This window comes from Microcaecilia unicolor, chromosome 5 (assembly GCF_901765095.1).
Source record: "Microcaecilia unicolor chromosome 5, aMicUni1.1, whole genome shotgun sequence".
In the NCBI taxonomy this organism is placed as follows: Eukaryota; Metazoa; Chordata; class Amphibia; order Gymnophiona; family Siphonopidae; genus Microcaecilia; species Microcaecilia unicolor.
The window spans coordinates 171,186,418-171,209,574 of record NC_044035.1 but is presented as its reverse complement, the minus strand read 5'-3'; the positions used below and the strand labels follow the sequence as shown (position 1 = coordinate 171,209,574).

Sequence of the window (23,157 nt, the reverse complement as noted above, 5' to 3'; positions counted from 1 at the left end):
GGGGGGGGCTGACAGAGAGAGGGAGAAAGGTGGGGGGGGGGGGGGGGCTGACACCAGAGAGGAGGGGGGAGGTATCTCTAACACACACACACTCTATCTCTCACAGTCAATGTCCTTCTCACTCTCACACACTGTCTCTCACACACTGTCTCACACTGTATGATATTCACTCTGTGTCACACAGTCACTCACACACTCTCTTGCACACACTGTATCTGTGTGAAACACACTCTCTCTCACACTGTCTCACATATGCACTTGCACACACTCTCATTCTCATTCTCACACACACACTCTCTCTCACAGACACACTCGCACCCAGACTCACTCTCTCTCACACTGTCTCACATATGCACTTGCACACACTCTCTCACACACAGTCACTCTCACATACACTCTCTCAAACATAGCGCCTGTTTCATTTGAGTCAGAAACGGGGCTTTTTTACTAGTATATATATATATATCCTGAGGTACATAACTGATAGAACACTACTAAATAGCAATTCTGGACTCGTGTTTAGGGGATGCGCACCTCTTTGGCCCTATGGCTAGCTAGCTGTGCTGTATAAAGGAACAATGCCACAGATGGAATATATTTATTAGGTAAAGAATAAAACCGTTTTTCCCTCGAAGTCTTCAGAAGCCTCATACAATCCATCGAACTATGCCACCTGGACTACTGTAATGGAGTGTATGCCGGATGCAAACGGCAACTGCTTAAGATGCTGCAGACTGCCCAAAACACAGCGGCAAGATTGATTTGTGGTAATTCTAAGTTTGAGCCTGCCACGCCACTTAGAAAAAAGTTACATTGGCTCCCTGTCACAGAGCATATCACCTTCAAACTTTGCTCTCTAGTACACCAAATACTTTACGGCGAGGTACCTGGCTACATGATAGATCTCATCTCCTTACCGCTCCGGAATGCGTCCTGTCTTGCCCGCTCATATCTTACCCTCCACTATCTGAACGTCACTGGAGTCAAGTACAAAACTGCGTACGCTACCTCCTTCTCTTTCCTTGGGTCTGAGTTTTGGAACTCTTTACCAAGGTCCATCAGAACCATTGCAGATCATCCAACATTCCGGAAATCACTGAAGACCTTGTTATTCAGAAAAGCTTACCCTGCTGGCTCTCCCAGTGACTTCACTGCTGGACGCAATCCAGCGTAAGAAATTTGGACATATTCCCTTCCCTACCAGCTTGCCCTCTATCCCCATTCATTCCTATTCTTCCCCATTATCACTTGTAGATTTGCTGTTTGATTCATTTTACTACATTGGCACTTGCCTCTGTGGTGCATTGTAAGCCACATTGAGCCTGACATTGTTGGGAAACTGTGGGGTACAAATGAGATTATATAGTTCTGAAGCAAAATGCAAAGCAAAATACAAAATAACTTGCTATAAAATTTATCACCAAAATATAGATATGATTAACCTAATGGACTAACGAAATGAGTGATTACACAACTAATGATATCCTAATGATTATTATGAGAACTTACACCACATGTCCTATGCAAAATACACCGTTAGCAGCTAAATTCACAGACCATAAGTCATGACCTAAAACCCATCTCTCAGACAAAAGCCAAGGACTAATTATCCCCATGACTATAGGTAGTATATCCTGTTTTCACCTTGCTGTCTGTGGCAGACCTCTAATGGTAAAGAAGCAGATTCCTTCTCTGAGACTCAAGCTGAAGCCTCAGCGAGTCTGTCAGTCCAGGAACAAAGTCTGAGATTTGCATTCTGGATGCAGGTGGCCCAGTCTTTAGATAAGGCCGTATATTGTAGCTGAGCTAACCTTGTGAGTTTGTTACAAGGTATGCAGTTCACTGGTGTTTAAGAGATCAGTCTCTTGCTCTCTCCGAGCCTTCTATCCTCCTGCAAGTCTTCTGGTCCTCTCTTTTCCTTTCAGTCCAACTTTTGGCATCCATGGGTCAGATGCTATCTGTGGACCAATCACAGATGATGTAATAATGTCCAGCCAGCTTCATGGTCCTGAAGAGAGCCTTTGTTGTAGCAATGAAACTGTTATCGGTGGCATGCAAACCTCCCTGTTAGATTCCATACTCCTGGAGCCATGTGTGTCTCTCTTCTCCATTCTTCCCAGGAGATAACGTTGCTAGTTTGCAACAAATATGTCCTTGGATGATGAAGTCATGGTATGCTCAGCACTAAGTTTCCTTTTGTAGCAAAGCTCGTTTCTGATGGTTACAGATGCATGCAGGCCACAGGCAGAAGTATCCATATTGTTATAACAGAATGGTTTGCCTTATATAGGCCAAGACCAGCAAAGGTGAGATTGCAGGTAAATACTCCTACAGTAGGCAATGCAGACTTTCCTGCTGGACTAGGCTCAGCGGTCTTCATGCAGTGGAAAAGGGGAGGATGTAGATATCTGGGGCATCTCAGGAAATTAGGAGGTGCAAATTTCCCATCTTTTGCTCAAGTCAAGTGTGTGTGGACTGTCCCAAACTCTTTTTTTTTTTTTTTTTTTTTTGCCTATCTCCAGGTGAGAGATTGTTCTTGTTTCTGAACGCCATCGTGGAACTCAAGTAGCCTTCCTGCAGTTAGACCAAGTGTTTTTGAGCCTCTCTCCTAACCTAAATAAATGATCTCAATGGTATCAACTGATTTTGAGACACTAGGAAGGCCCCTTTTTTTGTTGAAGCTAGCTGAGCAATGGAGTCAGGACTTGGTGGAAGATATCTCAGAAGCCCAATTGGGTGCAGTATTTGAGGACCTGCATACAGTGATCCCTAATGCAGCATTACAAGACATCCAATATAGAGTGCTGCACAGAGTACACATCGTCAGACAGAAGGGCAAAGTGATGGGCTTGTGGGATGATGATTTATGCATGAAATGTAAAGCATCTTCTGGTTCCTTTTTACATTCCTTCATGGAGTGCCCTCCTCTGTCTTTTGGTCTCAGGCATTGGGAGTAATAGTCCACATTACAGTGTACGCTAGATTGGTCGTACTCAGTGGTGGTGTTGGGGAGCTCAGCCGCATTGAGGAAGAATGGCCTTGGGGACGCGTAATGCAAATTCATCTTGGTAGCTATTTATTAAAAAATGTATATTGCAGTCATGGGTTGACACTGCGATTAGTGCTTAACATGTAGAGGGTAAGCCAGTCTCTGGACAGCCTATAGTTTGCTTCATAAGAGTTTTTTTTTTTTTCTCTCCTCCAAAGCCTCCTGTCAAACCTCCACCTGTCATGAGTCCTCAACGTCGTTCTCACCCAGCTGATGAAAGCTTATTTCAAGCCAATGGATTCTTGTCATCTGAAGTACTTGACCATGACCTTCAGTCTACACATTTCACATCTCATTACTGCCTTGAGCAGGATACCAGACATGACAGTTGGTTTGGACACAGTACTGCAGAATGTTTTTGGGGTCTGGCATCCAACTTCACCCCCCTCCCCCATGTCCATTTTATTCTGTTCCAGGTTGCATTCTTCATCTTTACATAATGCCAGATCTGTTACGAAGCCTAAATGACCACTAGTTATCGTTTTTAGTGAGCCTGGTAGCTAAGGATTCCCTACATGTGAGAATAGGCCTGCTTGTCCTCAGAAAAAACAAAGATACTTTAAACTGTGGCAGGTATTCTCTGAGGACAACAGGCATTATATTCTCACAAACCCTCCCACCTCCCCTAGGAGTTGTCTCTACTTTTTTTCATATGCTATAGTATTGGACTGGTGGTGCTGTTTTGTCAGCACTCACACATGTGGAGTGAGTCTCTCGTTCCACAAAGCTCTTTTCAGCTTGATATAAGCTATGAACTGGGCAACATTGGTCGTGTTACGTATATGTGAGAATATAAGGCCTGTTGTCCTCAGAGAATACCTACTACAAGTAAATCTTTGCTTATCTAAATCCAGTCTTTAAATACTTGAGCTGTTTCGCTTTATTCTGAATGGACCTCCAACTGGGCACTGTTAAAACTGCTCCCTCTGTCTGGAACTCTGGTAAGAACCTAATGGTGGCCATAATTTAATTGGTCCAAAAGGCAATATAGCAAGAAAACTATACTAAACTTAGGATCTAAGTTTGGATTGGATGAAAAGTGTTCATTAATAATTTAAAAGTTGAGTATGTCTTTAAACAGTTCCATGTATCTTGTAGAATGACGACTGACTTAAGATATGCTGCTTTAATTTTGCTTTTGTGTTCATTTATCAGCTTAGGCCAGAATGCATTGTATAGTATTTGAATTGTGAAATCTTTTTGCAGTCTATTTCTGCCCCTGGCAGTGGAATCTGGAGTGATGGAAAGGATAAAAGTGACAATGCACAAGCCCATTCCTGGAATGTAGAAGTCTTAATTGATGTTGTTAAAGAGCTGGTGAGTTTGTTATAAAAGTTTGCTCACCAGTGCCAGTCTGTGAGCTTATTTTAACTGGTGAATTTTGTGCATTTAGTATTAAATGTTATGCACTTTCAACTTTAAAACAAAAATAAAAATCAGTCTCTGAATTAAATGGCAGGGCTGGACTTGCGATGCTGGATTACATTGTTATTAACATAACCATAAACGCTTGACTGTGTATTTCATCTCTCAACTCTCACTAGTTGGGTTAAGATTATAACCCTGATCAGGGTTTAATTTTAATTTTTCACCTTCCTGTAAATCAAAGCATCACCTATAAACTTGTAATTTTACGCTCTTCTCATCCCGACATCATACTTTCACCTTCTGATCAGAAATTATTTAACACGATGTTAGCGGTTGCTACTCACCTTATAATCTGTAATTGGAAAAAATAACTCTAAACTATGCTTTAATGCAGTGGTTCCCAAACCTGGTCCTGGAGGCACTCCAGCCAGTCAGGTTTTCAAGATGACCACAATGAATATTCATGAGAGAGATTTGCATGCACTGCCTTCACTGCATGCAAATCTCTCTCATGAATATTCATTGTGGGTATCCTGAAAACCTGACTGGCTAGGGTGCCTCCAGCACCAGGTTTGTGAATCACTGCTTTAATGAATGGTGGAGCTGTATGTGTGTCATTAGAAAATATGAAACTCTCTTAGCTTATAAACAGCATTCCACTCACATAGTTTCCAAAATTTGGGCTACATTGGACACCTTTTGTCTTAATGCACAAGTACAAATATTACTTTGTCCAGTATCCTGTGTAATTACTTGACCATGGTAATGTGTTTCTCCAAGGACAAGCAGGCTGCTTGTTCACATGCGGGTTGATGTCTTTAATTTTTTTTCTTACAAGATTAAAAAAATAATAAAATGTTTCCCGTAGTTTCCTTTTAGTTTTTTCATCTATTTCAAGTTTTATTTCTTTTTCGTCGCGGCTGGGTTCTCCCCTTTTCTCTCTTGTGCCTTTTTTCTGTGTGTGTGTGTGTTTTTTTTTTTTTAAGGCACATTCGTGTCTCTCTTGATTTGGCTGAAGCCGTTTTTCCTTCCAAGTCATTGATGACTCCCAGCAGCTTCAAGCGTTGTACTCGGTGCAACTGGACTATCTCAGGTACCGATACCCATGCCTGGTATATTCAGTGCTTTGGGCCCGACCATAGCCAGCCGCTTGTAGTCTGTGTCTTCGTATGAAGAAACAGACCCAAGCATCTCGAGAGGTCCGAGAAACGTTTTGGGGCTCAGTCCAGTCCTTCGATGTCTACATCGGTACTGAGGTCGATGGTGTCGACATCGAAGGGAGCATCTACGTCGGGGAGAGAAGTAATGACTGCTATGAGACCAACTCGTGCTGGGAGCAGTGAGACGTCGAGTGGGTTTCCACCTGCCTTGAGGCCTCCTGTTATGCAGTCCTCCCGTGACCGGCCTTTGTCGGTCCCGGCTCTGAGGAGGTGTGAGTATTCCACATCTTCCCCATCGGTACGGAGGAGTCTCGATGACGGGTGTTGAGCAAAGGCTAAGAAGCACTGTTATCGTTCTCCTTCACACGGTACCGGGAGCTCTGGGATGTCGAGAGAATCAGCACCCGAGAAGTGTCAGTGCAGAGAGGATCGCTCTCCCGCGATACAGGAGGTGCTGATGCGTCGGTCTCCTAGCAGCCCGATGTCTGCTCCCGAGCCTCCACGGATTCTGACACCGCCTCTCCCACAGACCCTGCAGCCTTCTCTGATGGCGGCTCTCGACGAGCACATCTGGGCCTTGTTTCCAGAACTTCTGGAGGGATTGCTACGTCAGTCAGCTTCGGTGTCGGGGGTGCTTGCACCTTCTGTACCATCTGCTGCAGCGATGTATGGCCCTTTACCTGTGGTGAGGTCCCTGATTGCGATGCTGCCTGCGTCCCATCCTAGACCTAAGGGGCCTAAACAAATTTCTAGTTAAAGGATGGTTTCCCTGGGCACTCTTCTTCCCATGATTCAGGAGAACGATTGGCTATGCTCTCTGGACTTAAAGGATGCTTACATACATCTCGATACTTCCAGCTCACAGGAAGTATCTTAGATTTTGGCTGGGAACTCAGCACTTTCAGTACTGTGTGCTGCCTTTTCATCTGGCATCTGCACCCAGAGTATTCACAAAGTGCCTAGCGGTCGTTGCAGCATCGCTATGCAGACTGGGAGTGCATGTGTTCCCTTATCTCAACGATTGGCTGGTGAAGAGCACCTCGAAGGCAGGTGCTTAGCAGTCCATGCGAATAACTATTCAGGTGCTAGAACTACTGGGGTTCGTGATCAATTACCCCAAGTTCCATCTCACTCCAGTCCAAAAGTTGGAATTCATTGGAGCCCTGTTGAACACAGACATTTTGAGCTTATCTTCCCAAGGCAAGGGCAGACAACCTTCTGTCCCTGGTGTTCATAGCTCGAGCGTCTCAACAGGTCATGGCTCGGCAGATGTTGAGGCTTCTGGGCCACATGGCCTGCACAGTTCATGTGACTCCCATGGCATTCCTACACACGAGATTGGCTCAATGGACCCTAGTTTCCCACTGGTATCAAGCTGCAGGGAGTCTAGAGGATGTAATCCAACTGTCCACCAACTTTTGCAATTCTCTGCAATGGTGGACGATTCGATCCAATTTGACCTTGGGACATCCATTCCAGATTCCTCAGCCACAAAAAGTGCTGATGACGGATGCATCCCTCCTGGGGTGGGGAGCTCATGAAGATGGACTTCACACTGAAGGAGCCTGGTCCTTTTGGGAAAAAGGTCTTCAGATCAATCTCCTGGAATTACGAGCGATTTGGAACGCTCTAAAGGCTTTCAGAGACCGGCTGTCCAACCAAATCATATTGATTCAGACAATCAGGTTGCCATGTATTAACCAACATGCAGGGGGCCACTGGTTCTTGCCCTCTGTGTCAGGAAGCAGTCCAGATGTGGCTGTGGGCTCGCCGTCGCATGTACCTACAAGCCAGTTATCTGGCAGGCGTAAACAGTCTGGCTGACAGGTTAAGCAGGATAATGCCACCTCACGAGTGGTCACTGAACATGGGCGTTGTCTGCAAGATCTTCCGAGCATGGGGCACCACCTCGGATCTTTTCGCCCCTCAGCTCAATCACAAGGTCCCTCAGTTCTGTTCCAGGCTTCAGGCTCATGACAGACTAGCGTCGGATGCCTTTCTCCTACATTGGGGGACAGGCCTTCTGTATGCGTATCCTCCCCTACCTCTTGTAGGGAAGACTTTGCTGAAACTCAAGCAAGACTGCGGAACCATGATTCTGATTGCTCCCTTCTGGCCGCGTCAGATTTGGTTCCCTCTTCTTCTTCTGTTGTCCTCCGAGGAACCGTGGAGATTGGAGTGCTTTCCAACCCTCATCACCTAGAACGAGGGGTCGCTTCTACATCCCAACCTCCAGTCTCTGGCTCTCACGTCCTGAATGTTGAGAGCTTAGAATTCGCCTCCTTGGGTCTTTCAGAGGGTGTCTCCTGAGTCTTGCTTCCAGAAAAGATTCCACAAAGGTGTTACTCTTTCAAATGGAGGAGGTTTGCCGTCTGGTGTGACAGCAAGGCCCTACATTCTCTTTCTTGTCCTACACAGACTCTGCTTGAATACCTTCTACGTTTGTCAGAGTCTGATCTCAAGACCAACTCCGCAAGGGTTCATCTTAGTGCGATTAGTGCTTATCAGCGTGTAGAGGGTAAGCCTATCTCTGGACAGCCTTTAGTTTGCTTCATGAGAGGTTTGCTTTTGTCAAAGCCCTCTCTGAAATCTCCACCAGTGTCATGGGATCTCAACGTCGTTCTCACCCAGCTGATGAAAGCTCCTTTTGAGCCACTGAATTCTTGCCATCTGAAGTACCGTATTTTTCGGACTATAAGACGCACCGGACCATAATACGCACCTAGGTTTTAGAGGAGGGAAATAGGAAAAAAAAAATTTTCCTTTTTCCCTCTAAAACCTAGGTGCTCCGGTACGTCTTGTCTGAATCCCTCCCTCCGAGTTCGGGATCGCCCTCCCCCCGGCCCTGTCACCACTTCTCCCTATTCACATTACGCGATCTTTCCTGGTGGTCTAGTGACGTCGGGGCAGGAAAGAGCCCCCTCTTTCCTGCCCAGCGCGCTGCTCTCCATCCTCCTGTATGCTGCCTGATGGTCTCGGTGAGATTCAAAATGGCCGCCGAACTCGGAGGGAGGGAGGGAAATCTCTACCTTCGGACTATAAGACGCACCCTCCATTTTCCTCCCAAATTTTGGGGGAAAAAAGTGCGTCTTATAGTCCGAAAAATACGGTACTTGACCTGGAAGGTCGTTTTCTTGGTGGCTGTTACTTCAGCTCGCAGGGTGAGTGAGCTTCAGGCCTTGGTAGTTCATTCACCTTATATCAAGTTCCATGACAACAGAGTAGTCCTCTGCACACACCCTAAATTCTTGCCGAAGGTGTTGTCAGAGTTCCATCTGAACCAGTCTATCGTCTTGCCAACATTTTTTCCTCGTCCTCATACCCACCCTGGAGAAAGCAGTTTTCATACCTTGGACTGTAAGAGAGCATTGGCCTTTTACGTGGAGTGGACGAAGCCCTTCAGACAGTACGCCCAGTTTCTTTAATCCCAACAGGAAAGGAGTTGCCATCGGAAAATGCAAAATCTCCAGTTGGGTAGCAGATTGCATTTCTTTCACTTATGCTGAAGCTGGGCTGACTCTAGAGTGCCATGTCACGGTTCATAATGTTAGAGCCATGGCTGCGTCAGTGACTCAGTCAGCCTCCATTGAGGAGATTTGCAAGGCTGCAACATGGTCATCAGTCCACTCATTCACATCTCACTACTGCCTTCAGCAGGATACCTGATGCGACAGTCGATTTGGGCAGTCAGTGCTGCAGAATCTGTTTGGGGTTTAAGATCCAACTCCACCCCCAAAGACCCATTTTTGTTCTGTTCCAGGCTGCACTCTGCTGTTTCAGGTCAATCTGTTATGTCCTTGCCGTTGGGAGGCCCAGTTGACCAATGTTCATTGTTTTGAGTGAGCCTTGGTGCTAGGGATACCCCACACGTGAGAATAAGAAGCCTGCTTGTCCTCAGAGAAGGAAAAGATACTTACCTGTAGCAGGTATTCTCCGAAGACCTCAGGCTGAATGTTTTCACAAACCCGCCCACCTCCCCTTTGGAGTTATTTATTTCTCTATATGCTCTTTGATTTAACTGAAGAGAAGTGCTCACACGATGGGTGGAAAATCAGTCTGCGCTTGCATGGTGCGCGCTGCACAAGCACCAGAAGACCCTTGCAAAACTTTCTTAATATTTTGCTTGCAAAATGACGATTGCTGGGCCGACACGGACGTCGACCCGCATGTGAGAACAATCAGCCTGCTGCCCTCGGAGAATACCTGCTACAGGTAAGTATGTTCGCTGTATATTGCAATAACTTTTTGTTTTGCTTACAATCTGAAGCCATTGTTAACTTAAGTACGTAAGTAATGCCACACTGGGAAAAGACGAAGGGTCCATCGAGCCCAGCATTCTGTCCACGACAGCGGCCAATCCAGGCCAAGGGCACCTGGCAAGCTTCCCAAGCATACAAACATTCTATACATGTTATTCCTAGAATTTTGGAATTTTCCCAAGTCCATTTAGTAGCGGTTTATGGACTTGTCCTTTAGGAAACCGTCTAACCCCTTTTTAAACTCTGCCAAGCTAACCGCCTCCACTACGTTCTCTGGCAATGAATTCCAGAGTTTAATTACGTGTTGGGTGAAGAAAACTTTTCTCTGATTTGTTTTAAATTTACTACACTGTAGTTTCATCGCATGCCCCCTAGTCCTGGTATTATTGGAAAGTGTGAACAGACGCTTCACATCCACCTGTTCCACTCCACTCATTAAATACCTGTATCATGTCTCCCCTGAGCTGTCTCTTCTCCAAGCTGAAGAGCCGTAGCCGCTTTAGTCTTTCTTCATAGGGAAGTCGTCCCATCCCCGCTATCATTTTAGTCGCCCTTCACTGCACCTTTTCCAATTCCACTATATCTTTCTTGAGATGCGGCGACCAGAATTGAACACAATACTCAAGATGCAGTCGCACCATGGAGCGATTTAACGGCATTATAACATCCTCACACCTGTTTTCCATACCTTTCCTAATACCCAACATTCTATTCGCTTTCCTAGCCGCAGCAGCACACTGAGCAGAAGGTTTCAGTGTGTTATCGACGACGACACCCAGATCCCTTTCTTGGTCCGTCACTCCTAACGTGGAACCTTGCATGACGTAGCTATAATTCGGGTTCTTTTTTCCCCACATGCATCACCTTGCACTTACTCACATTAAACGTCATCTGCCATCTAGCCGCCCAGTCTCCCAGTCTCGTAAGGCCCTTCTGTAATTTTTCACAATCCTGTCGCGAGTTAACAACTTTGAATAACTTTGTGTCATCAGCAAATTTAATTACCTCGCTAGTTACTCCCATCTCTAAATCATTTATAAATATATTAAAAAGCAGCGGTCCTAGCACAGACCCCTGAGGAACCCCACTAACTACCCTTCTCCATTGTGAATACTGCCCATTTAACCCCACTCTCTGTTTCCTATCCTTCAACCAGTTTTTCAATCCACAATAGGACATTTTCTCCTATCCCATGACCCTCCAATTTCCTCTGCAGCCTTTCATGAGGTACCACCTCCAGTCCCACCTCCAGTCAGGTAGCCCCTGTGCTACCTTGGAGGAGGGAGGTCTCCTAGAAGGAGAGCATCATCCTGGTGAAGTAGGAAGTACTCCTGTAGCCAGGACCTGCCCACCAGGGGATGTATTATCCTTTCGCACCGAGGATATATCTCCAAATGTTGCCCGGGAGGGAAAGGTTAGGACAGCTGTTGTACTTGGTGATTCGATCATTAGGCATATAGATAGCTGGGTGGCTGGTGGACGTGAGGATCGCCTGGTGACTTGCCTGCCTGGTGCGAAGGTGGCGGACCTCACGCGTCACCTAGATAGGATTTTATATAGTGCTGGGGAGGAGACGGCTGTCTTGGTACATGTGGGTACTAATGACATAGGAAAATGTGGGAGAGAGGTTCTGGAAGCAAAATTTAGGCTCTTAGGTAGAAAGCTGAAATCCAGATCCTCCAGGGTAGCATTTTCTGAAATGCTACCTGTGCCACGCGCAGGGCCCAAGAGACAGGCAGAGCTCCAGAGTCTCAATGCGTGGATGAGACGATGGTGCAGGGAGGAGGGCTTTAGATTTGTTAGGAACTGGGCAACATTCTGGGGAAGGGGGAGCCTATTCCGAAAGGATGTGGGACCAGGCTGCTGGCATCGGCGTTTAAGAAGGAGATAGAGCAGCTTTTAAACTAGAAATGGGGGGAAGGCCGACAGTCGCTCAAAAGAGCATGGTTCGGGATAAGGTATCTTTCAAAGATATCACCATAACAGGGAAGATAGAGTATCCTGATAGTGAGGTTGCAAAAGAGATTGTAGTAGGTCGGGTATCTTTAAATAACAATAAAAATCAGACAAAAGATTGCCAATTAATACTGTCAAGTACTAAGCATGATGTACTTAGGAACAACAAACATAGTTTGAAATGTCTATATGCGAATGCCAGGAGCCTAAGAAATAAGATGGGGGAGTTAGAATATATTGCACTAAATGAAAAATTAGATATAATAGGCATCTCTGAGACCTGGTGGAAGGAGGATAACCAGTGGGACACTGTCATACCGGGGTACAAATTATATCGTAGTGATAGGGTGAATCGGATTGGTGGAGGGGTAGCATTGTATATTAACGAGAGCCTTGAATCAAATAGATTGAAAATTCTGCAGGAAACAAAACACTCCTTGGAATCACTGTGGATTGAAATTCCATGTGCAAAGGGGAAAAGGATAGTGATAGGAGTGTACTACCGTCCGCCTGGCCAGGACGAACAGACGGATGCGGAAATGTTAAAGGAAATCAGGGACGCAAACAAACTGGGCAACACAATAATAATGGGGGATTTCAATTACCCGCATATAGACTGGGTTAATGTAACATCTGTACAAGGGACATAAGATTTCTTGATGAAATCAAGGACAGCTTCATGGAACAGCTAGTTCAGGAGCCGACAAGAGAAGGAAAAATACTAGACTTAGTCCTTAGTGGTGCTCATGATCTAGTGCAGGGGGTAACGATACGAGGGCCGCTTGATAACAGTGATCATAATATGATCGGTTTTGATATTGGCATTGAAGGAAGTGAAACTAGGAAATCAAGTACGCTAGCGTTTAACTATAGAAAAGGTGATTACGACAAAATGAGAAAAATGGTGAAAAAAAAGACTGAAAGGAGCAGCTCGCAGAGTAAAAAACTTGCATCAGGCGTGGATGCTGTTTAAAAACACCATCCTGGAGGTTCAGGACAAATATATTCCACGTATTAGAAAAAAGGGAAAAAAGACTAAACGTCAGCCGGCGTGGCTAAACAGTAAGATAAAGGAAATCATTAGAGCCAAAAAACAATCCTTCAGAAAGTGGAGAAGAGAACCAACTGAAAGTAACAGGATAGATCATAAGGAATGCCAAGCCAAATGCAAAGCGGAGATAAGGAGGGCAAAAAAGGACTTTGAGAAGAAATTAGCGTTGGAAGCAAAAATACATAGTAAAATTTTTTTAGATACATTAAAAGCAGGAAACCGGCCAAAGAGTCGGTTGGGCCGCTGGACGAAAATGGTGTTAAAGGGGCGATCAAGGAGGACAAAGCCGTAGCGGAGAAATTAAATGAATTCTTTGCTTCGGTCTTCACCGAGGAGGATTTGGGGGGGACACCGGTGCCGGAAAGAATATTTGAAGCGGGGGAGTCGGAGAAACTAAACAAATTCTCTGTAACCTTGGAGGATGTAATGGGGTCAGTTCAGCAAGCTGAAGAGTAGTAAATCACCGGGACCTGATGGTATTCATCCCAGAGTATTAATAGAACTAAAAAATGAACTTGCGGAGCTACTGTTAAAAATATGCAATCTGTCCCTAAAATCGAGTGTAATACCGGAAGACTGGAGGGTAGCCAATGTTACTCCGATTTTTAAGAAGGGTTCCAGAGGAGATCCGGGAAATTATAGACCGGTGAGTCTGACGTCGGTGCCGGGCAAGATGGTGGAGGCTATTATTAAGAATAAAATTGCAGAGCATATACAAAAACATGGACTGATGAGACAAAGTCAGCACGGATTTAGTGAAGGGAAGTCTTGCCTCACCAATCTAATGCATTTTTTTGAGGGGGTAAGCAAACATGTGGACAATGGGGAGCCGGTTGATATTGTATATCTGGATTTTCAGAAGGCGTTTGACAAAGTGCCGCACGAAAGACTCCTGAAGAAATTGCAGAGTCATGGAATCGGAGGTAGGGTATTATTATGGATTAAGAACTGGTTGAAAGATAGGAAGCAGAGAGTAGGATTGCGTGGCCAGTATTCTCAGTGGAGGAGGGTAGTTAGTGGGGTCCCGCAGGGGTCTGTGCTGGGTCCGTTGCTTTTTAATGTATTTATAAATGACCTAGAGATGGGAATAACTAGCGAGGTAATTAAATTCGCTGATGACACAAAATTATTCAGGGTCGTCAAGTCGCAGGAGGAATGTGAACGATTACAGGAGGACCTTGCGAGACTGGGAGAATGGGCGTGCAAGTGGCAGATGAAGTTCAATGTTGACAAGTGCAAAGTGATGCATGTGGGTAAGAGGAACCCGAATTATAGCTACGTCTTGCAAGGTTCCACGTTAGGAGTTACGGATCAAGAAAGGGATCTGGGTGTCGTCGTCGATGATACGCTGAAACCTTCTGCTCAGTGTGCTGCTGCGGCTAGGAAAGCGAATAGAATGTTGGGTGTTATTAGGAAGGGTATGGAGTCCAGGTGTGCGGATGTTATAATGCCGTTGTATCGCTCCATGGTGCGACCGCACCTGGAGTATTGTGTTCAGTACTGGTCTCCGTATCTCAAAAAAGATATAGTAGAATTGGAAAAGGTACAGCGAAGGGCGACGAAAATGATAGTGGGGATGGGACGACTTTCCTATGAAGAGAGGCTGAGAAGGCTAGGGCTTTTCAGCTTGGAGAAGAGACGGCTGAGGGGAGATATGATAGAAGTGTATAAAATAATGAGTGGAATGGATCGGGTGGATGTGAAGCGACTGTTCACGCTATCCAAAAATACTAGGACTAGAGGGCATGAGTTGAAGCTACAGTGTGGTAAATTTAAAACTAATCGGAGAAAATTTTTCTTCACCCAACGTGTAATTAGACTCTGGAATTCATTGCCGGAGAACGTGGTACGGGCGGTTAGCTTGACGGAGTTTAAAAAGGGGTTAGATAGATTCCTAAAGGACAAGTCCATAGACCGCTATTAAATGGACTTGGAAAAATTCCGCATTTTTAGGTATAACTTGTCTGGAATGTTTTTACGTTTGGGGAGCGTGCCAGGTGCCCTTGACCTGGATTGGCCACTGTCGGTGACAGGATGCTGGGCTAGATGGACCTTTGGTCTTTCCCAGTATGGCACTACTTATGTACTTATGTACCTTGTCAAATGCCTTTTGAAAATCCAGATACATAATATCAACCGGCTCCCCTTTGTCCACATGTTTGTTTACTCCTTCAAAGAATTGAAGTAGATTGGCCAAGCAAGATTTCCCACACACAAGCCGTGCTGACTCAGTCTCAGTAATCCATGTCCTGGGATGTGCTCTGTAATTTTGTTTTTAATAATAGCCTCTACCATTTTCCCCGGCACCGATGTCAGACTCACCGGTCTATAATTTCCTGGATCTCCCCTGGAACCTTTTTTAAAAATGGGCGTTACATTGGCCACCTTCCAATCTTCCGGTACCATGCTCGATTTTAAGGATAAATTGCATATCACTAACAGTAGTTCCACAAGCTCATTTTTCAGTTCTATCAGTACTCTAGGATGAATACCATCCGGTCCAGGAGATTTGCTACTCTGCAGTTTGCTGAACTGCCCCATTACGTCCTCCAGGTTTACCGTGAAGTCAGTAAGTTTCTCCGACTCGTCCGCTTGAAATATCATTTCCAACACCGGTATCCCACCCAAATCTTCCTTGGTGAAGACCGAAGCAAAGAATTCATTCAATCTCTCGCCTACATCTTTGTCTTCCTTGATCGCCCCTTTACCCCTCAGTCATCCAGCGGCCCAACTGATTCTTTTGCCAGCTTCCTGCTTTTAATACACCGAAAATTTTTTTTACTATATTTTTTTGCCTCTAATGCTATCTTTTTTTGTAATCCCTCTTTGCCTTCTTTATCTGCGCCTTGCGTTTGCTTTGACACTCCTTATGCTGCTGCTTGTTATTTTCAGACTGTTCCTTCTTCCATTTTCTGAAGGCATTTCTTTTAGCCCTAATAGCTTCCTTCACCTCAGTTTTCAACCAGGCCGGCTGTCTTTTGGAGTTCTGTCTTTCTTTTCTATTTAATGGAATATGTTTGGCCTGGGCCTCCAGGATGGTATTTTTGAACAGCGTCCATGCCTGTTGTACAGTTTTTACCCTCTCAGTTGTCCCCCTAAGTTCCCCCCCCCCCCCCCCCACCGTTCTTATTTTATCATAGTCTCCTTTTTTAAAGTTAAACGCTAATGTGTTTGACTTCCTGTGTATAGTTAGTTCAAGGTTGATAGTAAAACTGATCATATTATGATCACTGTTATCAAGCGGCCCCAGTACCATAACGTCCCTCACCAGATCATGCGCTCCACTAAGGACCAAGTCTAGAATTTTTCCTTCTCTTGTCTGCTCCTGCACCAGCTGCTCCATAAAGCATTACTTGATTTCATCAAGTAATTGTACCCCTCTAGCGTGTCCCGATGTTACATTTACCCAGTCTGTTTGGATAATTGAAGTCACCCATTATTATCACATTGCCTATTTTGTTTGCGTCTCTGATTTCTTTTATCATTTCTGCGTCTACCTGCTCACCCTGGTGAGGCGGATGGTAGTACATTCCTATCACCGTCCTTTTTTTTTTTAATTTTTGTTACATTTGTACCCCGCGCTTTCCCACTTATGGCAGGCTCAATGCGTCTTACATGGGGCAATGGAGGGTTAAGTGACTTGCCCAGAGTCACAAGGAGCTGCCTGTGCCTGAAGTGGGAAGCAAACTCAGTTCCTCAGTTCCCCAGGACCAAAGTCCACCACTCTAACCACTAGGCCACTCCTCCACTTCCTTTTATACATGGAATTTCAACCCACAATGATTCAAAGGTGTGATTTGTGTCCTGCCGAATTTGTAATCTATCTGAGTCAAGGCTCTCGTTAATATACAATGCTACCCCTCCACCAGTCCGGTCCACCCTATCACTACGATATACTTTGTACCCCGGTATGACAGTGTCCCACTGGTTATCCTCCTTCCACCAGGTCTCAGTAATGCCTATTATATCTAATTTTTCATTTAGTGCTATATATTTCAACTCTCCCATCTTATTTCTTAGACTCCTAGCATTTACATATAGACATTTCAGAGTATGTTATTTGTTCCTATTTGCATGATGCTTAGTACTGGACACTACTGATTTGCCAATTTCCTCAAAATGTACCACCTGTTCCTCTGATCCCATTCCCACCCACCTTCTTAATGCCATCTCTCCTACTCTTATTCCTTTTATCTGTCACATTCTCAACCTCTCACTTTCCACTGCGACTGTCCCTGCTGCCTTTAAACATGCTGTGGTCACACCTCTCCTTAAGAAGCCTTCACTTGACCCTACTTGTCCCTCTAATTACCGACCCATCTCCCTCCTTCCTTTTCTCTCCAAATTACTTGAGCGTGCTGTTCACCGCCGCTGCCTTGATTTTCTCTCCTCACATGCTATTCTTGACCCATTACAATCTGGTTTTCGCCCTCTCCACTCAACCGAAACTGCGCTTACTAAAGTCTCCAATGACCTATTACTGGCTAAATCCAGAGGTCAATATTCCATCCTCATTCTTCTTGATCTTTCCGCTGCTTTTGACACTGTCGATCACAGCATACTTCTCGATACCCTGTCCTCACTTGGATTCCAGGGCTCTGTCCTTTCCTGGTTCTCTTCCTACCTCTCCCTCCGCACCTTTAGTGTTCACTCTGGTGGATCCTCTTCTACTTCTATCCCTCTGCCTGTCGGCGTACCCCAGGGTTCTGTTCTTGGTCCCCTCCTCTTTTCTATCTACACTTCTTCCCTTGGTTCATTAATCTCATCCCATGGCTTTTCCTACCACCTCTATGCTGATTACTCCCAAATCTACCTTTCTACCCCTGATATCTCACCTTGCATCCAAACCAAAGTTTCAGCGTGCTTGTCTGACATTGCTGCCTGGATGTCTCAACGCCACCTGAAATTAAATATGACCAAAACCGAGCTTCTCATTTTCCCCCCCAAACCCACCTCCCCGCTCCCCCCATTTTCTATTTCTGTTGATGGCTCTCTCATTCTCCCTGTCTCCTCAGCTCGAAACCTTGGGGTCATCTTTGACTCTTCTCTCTCCTTCTCTGCTCATATCCAGCAGACCGCCAAGACCTGTCGTTTCTTTCTTTACAACATCCGTAAAATCCGCCCCTTTCTTTCCGAGCACTCTACCAAAACCCTCATCCACACCCTTGTCACCTCTCGTTTAGACTACTGCAATCTGCTTCTTGCTGGCCTCCCACTTAGTCACCTCTCCCCTCTCCAGTCAGTTCAAAACTCTGCTGCCCGTCTCATCTTCCGCCAGGGTCGCTTTACTCATACTACCCCTCTCCTCAAGACCCTTCACTGGCTCCCTATCCGTTTTCGCATCCTGTTCAAACTTCTTCTACTAACCTATAAATGTACTCACTCTGCTGCTCCCCAGTATCTCTCCACACTCGTCCTTCCCTACACCCCTTCCCGTGCACTCCGCTCCATGGATAAATCCTTCTTATCTGTTCCCTTCTCCACTACTGCCAACTCCAGACTTCGCGCCTTCTGTCTCGCTGCACCCTACGCCTGGAATAAACTTCCTGAGCCCCTACGTCTTGCCCCATCCTTGGCCACCTTTAAATCTAGACTGAAAACCCACCTCTTTGACATTGCTTTTGACTCGTAACCACTTGTAACCACTCGCCTCCACCTACCCCCTCCTCTCTTCCTTCCCGTTCACATTAATTGATTTGATTTGCTTACTTTATTTATTTTTTGTCTATTAGATTGTAAGCTCTTTGAGCAGGGACTGTCTTTCTTCTATGTTTGTACAGCGCTGCGTATGCCTTGTAGCGCTATAGAAATGCTAAATAGTAGTAGTAGTAGTAGTAGCCATCTTTTGTCTGATCTTTTGTATTTAAGGGCACCTGGCCTACCACGGTGTGTTGTGCAACCTCACTATCCAGAAACCCTATCTTCCCTGTTTGTGAGGTATCTTTGCAAGATACCTTCTCCCGAACCATGCGCTTTTGAGCGACTGTCGGCCTCCCCCCCCCCCCCCACCCTGTTTCTAGTTTAAAAGGTGCTCTTTTTCCTTTTTAAAAGTTGATGCCAGCAGCCTGGTCCCACCCTGGTTAAGGTGAAGCCCATCAGATCGGAATAGGCTCCCCCTTTCCCAGAATGTTGCCCAGTTTCTAACAAATCTAAAATCCTCCTCCCTGCACCATAGTCTCATCCACGCATTGAGACTCCAGAGCTCTGCCTGTCTCTTGGACCCTGCGCGTGGAACAGGTAGCATTTCAGAAAATGCTACCCTAGAGGATCTGGATTTGAGCTTTCTACCTAAGAACCTAAATTTGGCTTCCAGAACCTCTCTCCCACATTTTCCTATGTCATTGGTACCCACATGTACCAAAACAACGGACTCCTCCCCAGCACTATCTAGAATACTATCTAGGTGACGCGTGAGGTCTGCCACCTTCGCATCAGGCACGCAAGTCACCAGGCGATCCTCACGTCCACCAGCCACCCAGCTATCTATATTCCTAATGATCGAATCACCAAGTACAACAGCTGTCCTAACCTTTCCCTCCCGGGCAGCACTTGGAGACATACCCTCGGTGTGAGAGGATAGTACATCCCCTAGTGGGCAGGTCCTGGCTACAGGAGTACTTCCTACTTTACCAGGGTGATGCTCTCCTTCTAGAAGACCTCCCTTCTGCAAGGTAGCACAAGGGCTACCAGACTGGAGGTGGGACTTCTCTACAACATCCCTGTTGGTCTCCTCTATGTACCTCTCTGTCTACCTCAGCTCCACCAAGTCTGCTACTCAAGCCTCAAGAGAACGGACACGTTCTCTAAGAGCTAGGAGCTCTTTGCATCAGGCTCACACATATGACATCTCACCAACTTGTTATATCTTCTGTTCTTATTTTTGTATAACTTGAAAACTCTTCAATAAAAATGTTTCCTTAGCGTATGCAGCAGATGAATTCAAGAACTGGTGGATTGTGTCCATATACCAGCAGGTGGAGATAGAGATTACAAAGCTGAAGGCAGACAGCCAGCTTCTCCTTCACCTTAGTACATCTCTGTCTCCAGCAGGTGGTGGTCTGTGCTTCAGCAGCTCCTGGATTTGTCTGTTGGGCATACTCCTGTGTTCTGTGGGCCAGTTGAGTTTAGGGGTGTCTGACAGGTGTTACCGACTTTGGGGACATACTCAGTCTTCTGAGCCCCTGCTTCACCCTTCCTCCCTTGCCACCCGGTCTTTAGAGCTCTAGCTTTGCTCACCAGTAAAAAACAAAAAACAAAAGAGCTCCTTTGCCTTTATTTGGTGTTAAAAAAACAAAACAGAAGATTTCTGACAGGACTGGGCAGTACAGGGTTTCCCTGTCTTAGTGCTGCATTTTGTCTGTGTGCCGGTTAGGCAGCAGGCTGCTGCGTCTGTGGGACTCTTTCTCCTCCGGAGACACCTGCTGTTCGGTGAGTCCCTGCCTTTTTCTTTTGCCACGGGGGTGCCGTGCTTTAATGTGGGTGACGCTGGCATTTGAAAGCTGTTCCCACTGCGGTAGTAGTTCTCCACAGCGGAACTCTGTGTGGTTGCATGTTTGAACGCTGGGGAGGGATGTGCTGAAGTTCCCTTTCCCCGAGCAGCCTTTTCCTGCGCTAGAATGGCAGGAATGTGCGCCTTTTTGCTGGTGCGGCCCTTTTTTCTCTTGATATCAGCTCTGATCGTTTCCTGCCCTGTGGCCTCTGTGGACGGGGGTGGGGGGGGGGCAGCTACTCCTAAAGGACCTTGTGTTCCATTAGAGACTGCTGGTACAGGGGATTCCCCTTTGTTTTCTCAAGCCTTTGGTTTCCTTTACCAAAATCAATATTGAGTCAGAAACTGCATGTAGCTGGGGCAGTGGCACAAATTCTTCTCAAACTGCCCCCACTATGCATGGGGATCAAAGGAAAGAGCAGAATTACTTTAAGCTGTTACTTTATCTTCTGAGCAGGATCTCCTGTACTCTGGGACCCTTAATTTGAACCTTTCTTTTTAACAGAGCTTGGCCTCGATAACCTTTTCGTGATTGGGGGACTTTTTGCCCATCTCGGGCAGATGGGTTCTAGAAGGCTGAGTTTTCCAGAAGGAATCTGATGGTCCTGCGATGTGCCTTGTTATTTTTGGGATGCACGTCGGCCTCTGGGGGCATCTTTGGGGCAGGGGATTTCTGACCCCACCCCCACTCCGAGCTCATTCTGCTGCTCTATATGCATATATGTTGCAGATGTCTGGTAGGGGAGGTAACAGTTCTTTTTTAGTTCAGCCTTTGTAGTTTTCTGGCATGCTCCCTGTCGGTCTTTTCTGATGGACCCTACCCCAAAGAGGGGATGTTTTTTCTCCAGCTCAACAGTAGGGTCCATTTCTCCCCTGTCTTCCTCTATTCGGAGGGAGTCTTTTCAGTGCAGTCCCTTTCAGCACAAGGGCAGCAAGAATCACCTGAGCTGGAAAGCCATGTTTGCCTAAGTGGGTACATTTGATAGCAATAGGCATCACTGTTTGCGGTGAGTTTAGATTTTCTTAGAGTTCCTGCATTGGCTAAGGCTGTTCCTGGTGTGGGAAACAGTGAACAGCATCGGAGCAGGGCTCTTTGTATGTTGGGACTGTGGAAAGGGCCTATTTAGTATTTTTATTTATAGACTTCTGTCCCCTCAGTTTTTCTCTGAGGTCAGTTGATTGAATAGCTTGGAAGTTTCCCTTCTTCCTTTGTGAAACTCTTTTTATACTGGCAGTACAGGCTTTGCCTGTGAGCGCAGCACCACCCTGAGTGTGCCTGATCTTTGATCTTGGAAGCCCAGCAGGGTTGGACCTGGCTGGTTTCTACTTGGATAGGGGGTTGCCAGGTGGAAAAATTTTTCCCCACCCAAACCAGCCCAAAACCTGCCCAAAGTCAAGCCCCGCCCCTGACACCCCTACCCCCGCCGTCAACCCCGCCCCACCATCATTAACCCCGCCCCTGCCGTCACCGGCCCCATCTCTTCTGTCACCGGCCCCGCCTCCCCGTCATCGGCCCCGCCCAGAACATCACTAACCCCGCCCCCGCGGCCCGAAAAACCACTCAAAAAAACCGCTGAAAGACCCCAAAACAAGCCCAAAAAACCGCGACCCGCCGCGGGCAAAAATTTCCTGCGGTGGGTCGCGGAAAACCGCCCACCTGGCAACACTGCTAGGAATACCAGGTGCAGTACATTTTATTGTTTTTTTTTTCTGCACCTTTTTCTCCTTTACAAATGGGAGTTTTAGGCTTAGTGCCTTGGGCTCCACCTTCTGTGGGAAATGTTACATGTTTTCTGGGGCCGGTGCTCTGGTCTCCATGGTAACCATAGAATCTTAGTCCTGTCATGGATGCATTTGCTCCAGGTGCAGTAGCTTCAGCAAAATAGTTTTATTTTTCTGGACGATGGTTGGTTTTCAGCCTGAAGGTCACAGGTTTAAGACTGATTTGTGCATCATATTAGAAGCTGTGGCCGGCTCCTTTTCTATGGGGCATATTTTACTTCCCTCTCTCATATTGCTTGCCTTGACAAGCAGTTCTTTCCATAGCTGGGACAGTTTACACTAGGCTACAGTGCCAAAGGTTAGCTGTGGTGTTTTCCCACAGCAGCTCTGCTCTTCTAGTTTTGCTCTTTGACACTGATCCAGCTTCCACTGTGTCTGTGGCACTTCTAGCTAGCTGTTTGTGGCAGTGTCTCTAATATTGTACAGCTAGCTATATTCAGAGCTACTTCAGTTTAGCCTGCATTTCAATTTTCCCTGCACTTCTTCCTTAGGAAACATTTTTTTCTTTCCTCTTTGGCCCCCTCATCTGTGTTTTCTCTGTTTGGCCGTTCTGAGCCCTCATGTTCAGTTCCAGGCTTTGCCTGTCGGCATGGCTATGGCTCCATTCACCTTCTTCTAGGTTTGGGAGTTTTGTGGCATTCTCCGCAAGGACAGCATCAGAGTGCACCTCACTGTAGACGAAATCTGAGAGTTTTTCTTCCCGGGTCTTCTCTGAATCCTTGAGTTGGGTGGTCACCCTTCAAATGAGCCACCTCGTCCCATTCCAGACAGCTGTGGTACGATTTTTTTTTCTTGACCGAGGACTGGAGGATCTAGGTACAGACTTGGTGCGCAGTCTGCTCGGGGTGCTGAGTCCTCGGGCACATTGGAGATAGTGCTGTGGGCGGTGCTCATAGACAACATCTACAGCTCTTGCTTCTCTACGGGTGGTCTCCTGTGTTCAGGAGTGTCAGCAGTGTCTTCCGTGGCTGTTCTCGGTACGCCAGCGCATGAACTGGTGGCTTCGAAATTCCTCCCTGTGGAAGGGATGCCTTGGCACCTCC

The 23,157-nt window shown here is 46.3% G+C and overlaps 1 protein-coding gene across 1 annotated transcript in view; it reads left to right on the top strand.

The window, feature by feature from the left end:
• Positions 1 to 23,157, top strand: part of CNOT1 (CCR4-NOT transcription complex subunit 1) — a 1,017,784-nt gene that overhangs the window by 242,607 nt on the left and 752,020 nt on the right. Inside the window, 1 exon segment of the mRNA XM_030203593.1 lies at positions 4,256 to 4,366. Coding sequence (XP_030059453.1) covers positions 4,256 to 4,366 — 111 coding nt within the window.